This window comes from Xenopus tropicalis, chromosome 8, assembly GCF_000004195.4.
Source record: "Xenopus tropicalis strain Nigerian chromosome 8, UCB_Xtro_10.0, whole genome shotgun sequence".
Taxonomy (NCBI): Eukaryota; Metazoa; Chordata; class Amphibia; order Anura; family Pipidae; genus Xenopus; species Xenopus tropicalis.
In genome coordinates, this window is record NC_030684.2 from 28,260,997 (window position 1) to 28,273,505 (window position 12,509).

General features: G+C 42.1%; 1 protein-coding gene across 1 annotated transcript; it reads left to right on the forward strand.

Annotated features, from left to right (window-relative positions):
- Nucleotides 1-8,759: 8,759 nt before the first annotated feature.
- On the forward strand, nucleotides 8,760-12,386 carry rpl35 (ribosomal protein L35). The gene is made up of 4 exons (NM_203585.1): nucleotides 8,760-8,768; nucleotides 10,401-10,537; nucleotides 11,147-11,228; nucleotides 12,194-12,386. The coding sequence occupies exons 1-4, from the start codon at nucleotides 8,766-8,768 to the stop codon at nucleotides 12,341-12,343; spliced, it is 372 nt and encodes a 123-aa protein (NP_988916.1). The 5' UTR covers nucleotides 8,760-8,765; the 3' UTR covers nucleotides 12,344-12,386.
- The last annotated feature ends 123 nt before the right edge of the window (nucleotides 12,387-12,509 follow it).

Sequence of the window (12,509 nt, forward strand, 5' to 3'; positions counted from 1 at the left end):
ACGCGTGAGAAGCGAGAAGCCAACATGGCGGCCTCTTGTTGCTTAGCAACTCCTCAGGCCGTCACCCCAGGGGCTTGGGGGACAGTAGTTAGGGGCATAGATGTCAACATTCGGAAAAGAAATAACTGTATGGAGGAGGCATGGTGCCTTAAACGAAATAAACTTACATTGTGCCACACTACTTGGGAATTGAAATGCGTGCTGTAGTCACACAAGGCAGATTTATATGTAGCCTTAAAGAAGGTACATCAGTGAATTGCTAATTGGATATTAAGGGTCAGGATTTTAAGATACAGAAAAAAGTAAACATATGCTCAGAAGTAATTCGTAAATCTCACCCATAGTATAGATGGGCCCAGGTGCTCATGCCCCAGACCTTCAGCTAGAGGGAGCCATCATGGGTATCTCACAAACATTGAGAGAAGACAAACAAATAAATAAGGTTGAGGAGACTGCCTCACGCAGACAAAAGCAAACAAAAGGAATTCTGGGAACAAATTCCAGACTCTTTAAAAAAATCCCATTTACATGGGTTTATCCTATAGGCTACAGCTCACCCACTGGGTTTGAAGCTGAAGCCAGGACAATAGCTGATCAGATTCCCAACTACAGACCGGTTTCACCCTTATTGGGGGCTCATCAGTGTAGTGCAGGGTTTTCTGATCAGCTTAGGTAGAGTCACCATGTGGTTCTACAAACAAATAAATAAGGTTGAGGAGACTGCCTCACACAGAGAGAAGACAGGCACTCTGGTAGTTCAGTGAAGAAAAGCGGTTGTCCACGAGAAAGTAAAGTAAAATCACAAAACTTTTATTGAGCTAACACATGATACGTGAACTACCAGAGTGCCTGCCTTCTCTCAATGTTTGTGATATAGTCAGGATTTTGAGACCAGTTTCAAAGGGGTCATCTTTACATGGAAGCTAGTTAGTGCCTGTGGGTGGTGAATTAGTAGGTCAGATTGTTGGCAATATTATATAAATCATTTTTTCAAGGGTGATATGGCATTGGCAATTGGACTATCCACTATATCAGAATGGCAGTAAATGACAGCGCCAAAAAAATACCATGATTTGGTCATTACTAGGTTTGTACTTTCCTGTTAATTTACCTGCCGATCATTACAAGTAATGCCCTAGAATGCTGACTAAAAGCTGCAATTATGAGAGTTGTTCTTGGACATATGAATTGCTTTCTGGCTCTTATGACCTCCATATTGTAATATTGATTATTATTTAACCTAGAAAAACGCACTCATATCTTAAACTGTGTGTGCATTGTAATTGTCTGCGAGCACTAGTATGGTGGCCAAACCAATTGTATCTAAACTCATTTTCCATTCTTGCCTTGTAAGCCCACTGCCGTGCATTCACCTCTTCAGCTTCAGTGACGCAGAGAAACTAATACCTAGTTCCACAGCACTATGTAACATCCCAATATTCTAAAAACTGTATTTAGCCAGAGAATAGTGTGCGTATTTAATCACATTGCATCCACGATTCCTGGACAACTGCACTCTTTATCTGATTTGATCTGACAAACATAGTAACAGTAAATTTAAATCTTAATCAGGCCACACTCATTGATGTCACCATGTGACTATGCACGACCTGGTGACATCACTGTGCATGGCTGGATCAAAAATTGAATTTGCTATTATTCTGGATGTTAACTTTGATCAGATAAGGAGTATAAGTTATTTAAAACAAGTGTTTGTGTGTTTGGGATGCAATTGTTCCTAAATTCAGCTCTACTTCTGCTGTTCTCAGCCTGTGTTTTTTGCAGGCTTAAGGTGGCCATACACGCACCGATATTATCGTACGAAACCTCGTTTCGTACGATAATCGGTGCGTGTATGGCATGTCAGCGAGCCGACCGATATCGCAGGAAGCTGCTGAAATCGGTCGGCTCGCTGATCGGCCAAGTTAGAAAATTTTGATCGGGCGCCATAGAAGGCGCCTGACCAAAATTCTCCCTTCAGAGCTGAATCGGCAGAAGGAGGTAGAAATCCTATTGTTTCTACCTCCTTACCTGCCGATTCAGCCCTGAATGGTGTGTGGCGGATCTGACGATGTTTCGTGCGACCGATGGTCGTACGAAACATCGTCGGATCGCCACGTGTATGGCCAGCTTTAGAGAAGTGGTAAGGGAAGGGATCCGCTTTTCTCAGGCTGCAAAAAAGAAAAACAAAGGCTGAGAGAAGGGGAATCAACACTGTGTGCCCCTTTGCCTAAAGGAGGCCATACACAGGCAGATTTCAGCTGGTGATTCTGGTCCTTCAGACTGATTTGGCAGCTTATCTACTTTGGCCCTAGGGCCAAATGATCGAATTAGCCCAAGATCACTGACCTTTAGGTGGGCATATCGGGGGATGATATGCCAGAAATCATTCTGTGTTTTTAAAAGATCTACACAAATATAGATTGGAGGTCACAAAGTTATTTTATGTAAAATAAATACTTTGTACAATGTTTTGACTTTTTAGAAAATTTGAGTGCCTCGTACTTTTTGTGACTTGTGTCACCAACCCCGCCAAATTGGCACTTTTTGCTAATCAATTTTGTGGCTACACTGGAGTTTGAGGCCCAGCATGTCATTATGTCATGTCTCTGTGTTTTTAGTTGTGCGTTTTTTCCACACTCTTGATGATCACAGTCAGTGCTTTCTGTAAGCTGTGCATTCATGCACATGTATACAAGTTATGACAACAGTGACAGCCAATTGTGGAGCACACAAAAAATTTGCTGGTGCTTGAAAGTGAATATTCATTTCAGTGTCCACACTGGGAAGTAAATGGTGTTAATTCAATAGGTCTTCTATGTTTTCTAAATAAATCTTCTAGCATGATACTGGTCTGGCTCCAAAGTTGGGAAACTATGCTTGAGGGCATGAAAGAAGAGTTTGTTTATAGGAAAAATACTTATTATTAGGGTTTACAATTACACTTTTCCTTTATAAATGTTAAGTAAAGAATACTGGCTTAGATAACTGATGTACAGCTGGAGGGGTGTAGGCAGTATTGACCCCCAAAGTATTTTTATGGCTTCTGCCTGGATTTTTGTCTAAATCCATAACTTTTAAAGTAACACTACTGTACATTTTCAGTTTAATACAGTAGTCATATTATTTAAAGATTCTGTTATACTTATAGCTACACAGGGTCAGGGCAAATTTGCAGGGAGGCAGTAGCCCATGGTAACCAATCAGATATTTGTTATCATTGTTTAACTTGCAGCTAGCTGAAAAAACTAATCACTGGTTGCTATGGGTTACAGCCCAAATGCAAATGTGCCCAGTTGCAGTGTGCTGTTTTTTAGGCAAGAATCAGGTTATTGTTGGTTAATGGTCACGTGATCTGCCTCCTGACATGGTGTATGGTGAGGAAAAATGCTAACAAAAAATCAGAAGGTGCAACTCAATGCAAGTTATTAAACTCAGGTTATGTAAATATATAGCCACCAGAATTTTTGCTTGTGTTTTTCTTTGTTCGGTGTTTTTTGTGGGCACATAAACCCATGGGGTAACCCATGGGTACAGACCCACAGAGCTAGCTGAAATCAATGAATGGTTGTGTGGCAGATTAGTGGAACAAACCCTTATGATATAAATTAATATCTGTTTAACTGTGTTTGTGCTAGAATGCAGAAAAGCATTGTGCTGCTAAAGCATGAATAAAGGCCAACTCTTCCTCCCACACATTCATTGTTACTGAACGCACACATATTTAGGGTGCTTAGCAACTGTGAGTTTGTTAACAGAGGAAAAAAATCTACTCTTTAAATTCCATTCATTCAAAGCCGTGCTGTCCAACTAGCGGACTGCACCCCCACCCCTGTGTGGCCCCCCACCTGTCTGGCTGCTGTGTTCTTTGTGTAAGCTTTTAATGGTATTAGTACTGAGGTTAACTGGCCCCCTGCATTGTTCACACCTCAGATTTAGGCTGTTAACCACTGTATTGTTTCCACCTGTGAACCCCTGTATAGTGCACACCTTTTATTCCCAACACTGTTCACCCCATGCATTGTTTACAACTCAAGCTCAGACTGTAAGTGCCCACATTGTTAACCTGTTCACACCTCAGACAGACTGTAGGAGCAGTGCCAGCATTGTGTCACTGCATGTACTGTCAGCCCTGTGTTGCCTGTGTGTGCCATACTCTGCCAGCCCTATGCTGCCTGTGTACGCCATACTCTGCCAGAACTATGCTGCCTGTGTGTGCTATACTCTGCCTGCCCTATGCTGCCTGTGTGTGCTATACTCTGCCTGCCCTATGCTAACTGTGTGTGTGTCATATTCTGCCTGCCCTATGCTGCCTGTGTGTTCCATACTCTGCCTATCCTACCCTGCCTGTGTGTGCCATACTCTGCCTGCCCTATGCTAACTGTGTGTGTGTCATATTCTGCCTGCCCTATGCTGCCTGTGTGTTCCATACTCTGCCTATCCTACCCTGCCTGTGTGTTATACTCTGCCTGCCCTATGCTGCCTGTGTGTGCCATACTCTGCTTGCCCTACCCTGCTTGTGTGTGCCATACTTTGCCTGCCCTATGCTGCCTGTGTGTGCCATACTCGGCTCATCCTACCATGCTTGTGTGTGCCATACTCTGCCTGCCCTATCCTGTCTGTGTTTGCCATACTCTACCTGCCCTATACTGCTTGTGTGTGCCATACTCTTTCTGCCCAATGCTGCCTGTGTGTGCCATACTCTACCTGCCCTATGCTGCCTGTGTGTGCCACACTCTCCTTGCCCTACCCTGCTTGTGTGTGCCATACTTTGCCTGCCCTATGCTGCCTGTGTGTGCCATACTCGGCTCGTCCTACCCTGCTTGTGTGTGCCATACTCTGCCTGCCCTATCCTGCCTGTGTTTGCCATACTCTACCTGCCCTATACTGCCTGTGTGTGCCATACTCTTTCTGCCCTATGCTGCCTGTGTGTGCCATACTCTGCCTGCCCTATGCTGCCTGTGTGTGCCACACTCTCCTTGCCCTACCCTGCTTGTGTGTGCCATACTTTGCCTGCCCTATGCTGCCTGTGTATGCCATACTCAGCTTGTCCTACCCTGCTTGTGTGTTCCATACTCTGCCTGCTCTATCCTGCCTGTGTTTGCCATATTTTACCTGCCCTATACTGCCTGTGTGTGCCATACTCTGCCTGCCCTATGCTGCCTGTGTATGCCATACTCTGCCTGCCCTATGCTGCCTGTGTGTGCCATACTCGGCTTGTCCTACCCTGCTTGTGTGTGCCATACTCTGCCTGCCCTATGCTGCCTGTGTATGCCATACTCTGCCTGCCCTATGCTGCCTGTGTGTGCCATACTCTGCCTGCCCTATGGTTGTACTAAGGTTTGAAACCAAGAGGCATAGCCCAAACTATTATTACATCTCCACTAAACAATACAGATCACATTACACATTGAAGCAGTGTTCTCATAGACCTGTTCATTAAACTGTCACAAGGTGATGTGAGAGTCTTCATTCCAGAGAATGCATTCGCACTATTTTAAGCACCTGTTTATGAAATGTGTTTCCCCCAGCATTGCTGCTTGTACTGTGGAAGGAGAAAAGTGTTCACTGAACAACTTCTCAGCCTTTTGGAGCCTCTCACGTCGGGAGAACAAAAACACATTCAGTTTCCAGGTCCCAACAGCAACCTAAATTTTGTTCAAACTGCTCTGCTGTCCCTCCTCTAGAGCAGAGTAAAAAACATGTTTGTGGTGTTGAGGTACTGAATGTACAGAATAAGCATTACTTTGGACAATACATTTAGTAGAGGTGAGGTTAAAACCAAGTCTGGACTGGGAGTAAAATAGGCCCTGACATTTCAAGTACATAAATGCCTGAAATGCCACCACCAACCCAATAAGTAGTGACTGTCTGCCCCTCTGACATTTGCTGGAATTTACAGATTGTCAGTCTGGGCCTAATTAAAACCCTTTTTCTACAATATTCAGCTGTCAGAACATTCTGCTTGACCATCACAGGCTAATTTAATTTGAAAGAATATATATATATATATATATATATATATTTATTTTTAAATACTGCTGGCAGCTATATCTCAGAAGAAGTTACTTGACATAATTCCATCTCCCAGAATTCCCCTTGCTGGCCGGTTCTGTTGGAAGAACCAGCTGGAATGAGTGGGCAGAGAAAAACATGTGCCATTTAAAGATTTTAGACGATACCGCATGTTATGTAACACACCATAAGGTGGAAAAATAGAATTTGACAGCAAGATGGGCCACTGAGCGGGCTCAACTCATGTATCAGTTTAAGCTTTCAAATCCTTATTATGTCTTGCCTTTATTTAAATGGCAAACTATAAACTTAGAAACTCTGACATTTGTTGTGTCTGAAAAGTCAACAGCAAGATTTTATAGTGTGAAAATGTTTATATTTAGGCAACCTGAAAAAAAAAAATCTACATACATATGTGTATATTTTGTAGGGATGCACCGAATCCTGGATTAGGCTAGGATTAGGCCTTTTTTTGTGGCAGGGTTCGGTTTCAGGCAAATCCATGGCCCTGGCCGAGCCAAACAGGCCTAATCAGCATTTGGAAGGGTGCACACAAACTTGCATTGCTGGATGTGCCCTAGACATTTACGGTTCCACAGTGAAAAGAATGGGTACAAAAGGAAACCATTTTGGTCAATCTGTATGGTACAATATTTTTATTTCTATAGGACTGTTTTACTATATATTATTTACTATTTGATCTAACCCTGACATTAAGCATGTACTGTTATATACAGATTCACTAATAACTGCTTTGATTATTCTAACAGTGCTAGAATGATTTAAGGTAATTGCTGATTGGTTAGTACACATGTATACTTTTCCACCTCCTGTTAAAAGTGGTTGGCTATGTTGACTGTATTATTGTTTTTTTTTATTATCCTCTACATGTTCCCCTAAAATTAGGGGAAATATGAATGGATTTGTCCGTCTTTAAAAAAAATTAAGCCTGGACTTACTATACCAGAGAAAACATTCATACCTACGATGTTGACTATAAGATCTCCCCGCCTGTTTTTTGGCTAGCCCTTTCCCTGGTGCCAGTGGCATAAGGTAGGTTCTATTTGCTCAGGAGGATGAGGCTTACTTTAACTTGGGGACCATGGAAACCCATTAAAGCAGTAAAACTAGTAAACCCTAGTGGATAATCAGTTACCCTGGGCCAAGGAAAGTCTCCCATAGGGCTCAATGGCACTCTGCAGCTCCAACCTGGCCCAAGGAAAGCCTCCCATAGGGCTCAATGGCACTCTGCAGCTCCAACCCGGCCCAAGGAAAGTCTCCCATAGGGCTCAATGGCACTCTGCAGCTCCAACCCGGCCCAAGGAAAGTCTCCCATAGGGCTCAATGGCACTCTGCAGCTCCATCCCGGCCCAAGGAAAGTCTCCCATAGGGCTCAATGGCACTCTGCAGCTCCAACCCGGCCAAGGAAAGTCTCCCATAGGGCTCAATGGCACTCTGCAGCTCCAACCCGGCCCAAGGAAAGTCTCCCATAGGGCTCAATGGCACTCTGCAGCTCCAACCTGGCCTGAGGAAAGTCTCCCATAGGGCAATGGCACTCTGCAGCTCCAACCTGGCCCAAGGAAAGTCTCCCATAGGGCTCAATGGCACTCTGCAGCTCCAACCCGGCCCAAGGAAAGTCTCCCATAGGGCTCAATGGCACTCTGCAGCTCCAACCTGGCCCATGGAAAGTCTCCCATAGGGCTCAATGGCACTCTGCAGCTCCAACCTGGCCCAAGGAAAGTCTCCCATAGGACTCAATGGCACTCTGCAGCTCCAACCCGGCCCAAGGAAAGTCTCCCATAGGGCTCAATGGCACTCTGCAGCTCCAAACTGGCCCAAGGAAAGTCACGATACCGAAGCTTGAATGAATTCCAAAATGGTCATAGTCTTTGCGAAAAATACGACTTTTTAGTGGAAGTTAATGAAAACCACGGAAAAGTTTTAACAATATTATCCTGGTCATAACGAAAAGTTCTAAAAATTAGAAAAAATAATTTTTTTTCTAAAAAAATTGTGGTTAAATGAACATGCCCCATAATGTAGCCCCTTTTAGAAAACATATGCATGGGCCATGCAACTCTAAGGTGATTCTGTTCTGATGTTTTTATTACGAGGGGTACCCTGAACCATGTGACACAACTCTCATCACTAAGCACTTATTATATGTGATGAGATCCCTATACACTGCAGACATACATATAATTTAAAGGATGTCTATCTTTGACAAATACTTGAAACTCATTTCAAGTTAATTTTTGTTTAAACATTTCTTTGGGGGGGAGGGGGGGATGTCCTCGTTGTATAAAAAGCTTATGAAAATACCAACAATCTTCCCAAACCTTATCAATTTCGACAATTCTAGAATCCTATTGCCAATTAAGGTGAATTATTTTGGAATACTACCACGTATAACGCTCACAGGACAGACCTATTCCTATATAGGTAACATGGAAACAGCCATTAATAATATAATTCTGGGCACTGCTGGCGTATTTAGCATCTATTACACTGTCCCACATTCTCAAGCCTGCCCCACTATCGCTACCATCGCATTACTACGCCAAAGTACGACCCAAACAACGCGTGATTTGCAAAGTAGAAACGTCATTTCAGAATGTACCATCTTTAAACTTCTAAGGGGTTGTCAATCCGTTCCCCCTGCTAAACAGCGGCCTTTGGATTCGTCCGTCACCCGGAAGAGCTGTGAGGCGTCCTGTTCCTTCCCTTTCCTCTGGCGGCCATCAGCGATAATGGTGAGTGAGTCTATGTTGTCCGGGAAGGATCCGTTGCCATCGTACGACTTAGGTCCGTCCAAGGAAAAATGTATTTCCTCGGCGCTATGCGGTACGGTCTGTGGTGTAGACAGAGGGTTTTATTTTGGTCGGATAGGTATTAATGAATAAAATACAATCGTTTTGTTAGGTGCCGGCAGTGCTCGTATATGGACCTGTTTCATGGCACAGCCGTGCATTTACCCCAGTGACTCCAACTTGAAGCACAGTTAATTGATGGCGGACTGAGGGGGGCTATGCTTTCCACTTGGGGTGGCATTGGGGTAGAATGCCTTTTCGCTTCTCTACGAACACCTGAAAGTTCATCTTCAAGATCATTTTGGCTGAGCTTTAGAGTGCCCAGGATCCAATAATAATTAGGGCAGGGGTCTGCTTGCCAATTACTATTGGGACTTTGGCACCAGTGGCTTCCCGTAGCTTTCATTTTATTAAATCTGGTTACCTCCATCAAAGGCTGAACCTTCAGAGTTTTCTCCCTTAGGGCGTTTTAAATTGTATTATAGGTGAAGCAGGTATATGTATGTATGTATATGTATGTATATCTTTATTTATAAAGTGCTACTTATATACGCAGCGCTGTACAGTAGAATTCATTAATACAAACAGGGTGTTAAAGATAATGGATAAATACAAAAGATAATAGATAAATACAAAGTACAACAATAAATACAAGGTGCAATTGCAATAAGAGTCAGAAACACAAGATGAAGGAGGTCCCTGCCCCGTAGAGCTTACAATCTATATCCTGCTACTGTTAAACTATTTCCCCACCGATGAGATGTTGTGATTAAAACCATTGAGGGTTGTATGTTGTGCAGCCCTTAGATTGATTAGGTTGGGTTTGGGCAATTTATTTTTGGTCTCCATGTTAGTAACCATAAGTATAACTTTATTTATAAAGTGCCACAAGGGTACGCAGAGCTGTACAATCTTACAATATACACAATTACAGGGAGGACAAGTATAAATATATATAAATGCACAGGGAATAAGTGTCATGTGGTACGAGACACAGTAGGAAGGAGGTCCCTGCCCTGTAGAGCTTACAATCTAAGTGGTTGGGTAACTTACAGTACAGTAAATGTTTGCCAGTAGGTACCTATACTGTTTCATAGGAAACTCTCAATGATTTGTCAACTAACTGCTATCGGCTTGTCTGCTTTTAGTGTTTAAGTAGTTGGTTCCAAATTCTAGAATTGGGAAATGTTCCCTTAGGGGTTTACTTATCATGCTGTGTAAAAAGTGGAGTAAAACATTACCGGTGATGTTGCTCATAGCAGCCAATCAGATGCTTTGGTTTTCTAACTGTTGAAATCTAATTGGTTTGCCCTGGGCAGCATCACCATAATGGTTCACTCCATTATTTTTCTTTTACATTTCATGATAAATGCATTGCTTCTCTAAGTTGTTGCTGATGAACTGGGTAGGTGTGATATGTCTGAAACTCCTTTATGGGTTAGGCCCTGGGCCTGCATTTTAGATGCAGAATTTTACACAAGTAGAACAAATAAGACTTATATTTCCATGTCAAATCAATAATGTATACCTTTGTTGCCTTTCCTTATCCCCTTTTTTGTTTAATCCTTGTTTTAGGCAAAGATCAAGGCCCGAGACTTGCGTGGTAAGAAGAAGGAAGAGCTGCTGAAGCAGCTCGATGACCTCAAAGTAGAACTGTCACAGCTCAGAGTTGCTAAAGTGACAGGAGGTGCTGCTTCAAAGCTGTCTAAGATGTGAGTATTAACTATTAGCTTCAATTAGCCCCCCCCCCTGTAATAAAGCATGCTAGGGAGGAACATCAGCCGTAAAGTGCTCCATCTAATAAAACAGCAGCTTCACTGGAGATTGGGGCAGGTTATATTTTCATTAGATTATCTTGTAAATGTAGTGTTTCTGTTTATATACAGTTTGTGTTCAATTTGTATAAATATCACATGTGGCAATTTAACCTTTTTGTGTCTGAGAAAACACAATTTTACACTATAAAATGTCCACAGGGGTAATATGTTTTTGTATCAAGTTCAGTATTTACTCATGTGATGTTTATCCTTATGCATTTTGAGTGAATTTTGTCTTAAATTTGTCGATGTCAAAATTCCTTCATATTCAGTAAAGCATTTTTTTCTTGGATGTACTTTGTGCATCTTGAAAGTTTGCTGTATAATCTAATTTATTGAAAAGGAACTCAATATAAAAGTTTGCATAGTGAATTTAAAGGAACTAATTAATGTTCACTAACACTGGCCCTTTTCTGGCCTCTTGAGTTTTGGAAGCATTAAGTGGTTTACATTTATGTGTTATGCTTTTAAAAATGTTTCAATTTTATATTCATTTTTCAACAGCCGAGTTGTGCGCAAGTCTATTGCCAGAGTTCTGACTGTGATCAACCAGACACAGAAGGAAAACCTGAGGAAATTTTACAAAGTGAGTTCTACAATGTCTCATCCTGTTAATTTCTTAAAAGGGAAGTTGACCTTAAAATACAGGTATAGGACCTGTTATCCAGAATGCTCAGGACCAATTTGGATCTCCATACATTAAGCCTACTAAAAAAAAATCAATAAAACATTAATTTAATCCTTATTGGATGCAAGACAATCCTATTGGGTTTATTATTAGTTGGGATCAAAAACAAAGTACTGTTTTACTACTACAGAGAAAAAGAATCAATCTGAATTATTTGATTAAAACGGAGTCTATGGGGAGACAGGCTTTCCGTAATTCAGAGCTTTTTGCATAACAGGTTTCCGGATAACTGATTCCATACCTGTACCTGCAGTGTTAAATATACATCTGTAAAGTCGTTTCTCTTGGTCTTAAATGGTTTTTCCTGTCTCTTGAATGTAAAACTTTTGTCATTCCCTGCCAAACACCACCCCACTGGTAATGGTAACAAGTTTCCAATAAACTGTCAAAGAAAAACCCAAATGTCCTGGAATTGAAAATTTAAATTAGGGATGCACCGAATCCACTATTTTCGGATTTGGCCAAACCCTGAATCCTTCATAAAGGATTCGAGTGAATACAGAACCAAATCCTAATTTATTTAAACTTCTGTATGGTCTCTGCTACTGGGATGGTTTTAGGTTGCCAGTAACTTTTTATTTTGATATGTGCAAGACAGTCACCCAGCGCTGCTTTCTTTCTGTGGCTGCAGTGTGAATCAGTTCTTGCTACAGTAAGTCCTTCTGGGTTGTATTGCGCTGTCCCTCGTTTGTATGAGGCATGAGTTACAACCTGGTAGCTACAGCCTATTGAGCTTTAACCCCCCATATATAATAAAAAGCTCAGGTTCAGTAACATATTGCAACCAATCGGATGTTTTCTTTTAAAAAGGCGACTGAAAAATATTTTGTTAAACCCATATTTTGTTGTTCTTCCTTAAATAGGGCAAGAAATACAAGCCTTTGGATCTGAGGCCAAAGAAGACCAGGGCCCTTAGGCGCCGGCTAAACAAGCATGAAGAGGGTCTGAGGACAAAGAAACAGCAAAGGAAAGATCGTCTTTTCTCTGCACGCAAATTTGCTGTCAAGGCTTAAGTTTCATGTTCTAAATAAAAAAAACTGTTTGGATTGGCTAAAAGAATGCTTGTTGTCTGTCTTAGAATGGGCCCCCTGGAAACAAACTAATGGCAGGGTTAGAGGCAAACTGCTTTCAGGTTTGTTTCACAGTAACTTCTATTCACTTGGGACATGGCTTTTCATT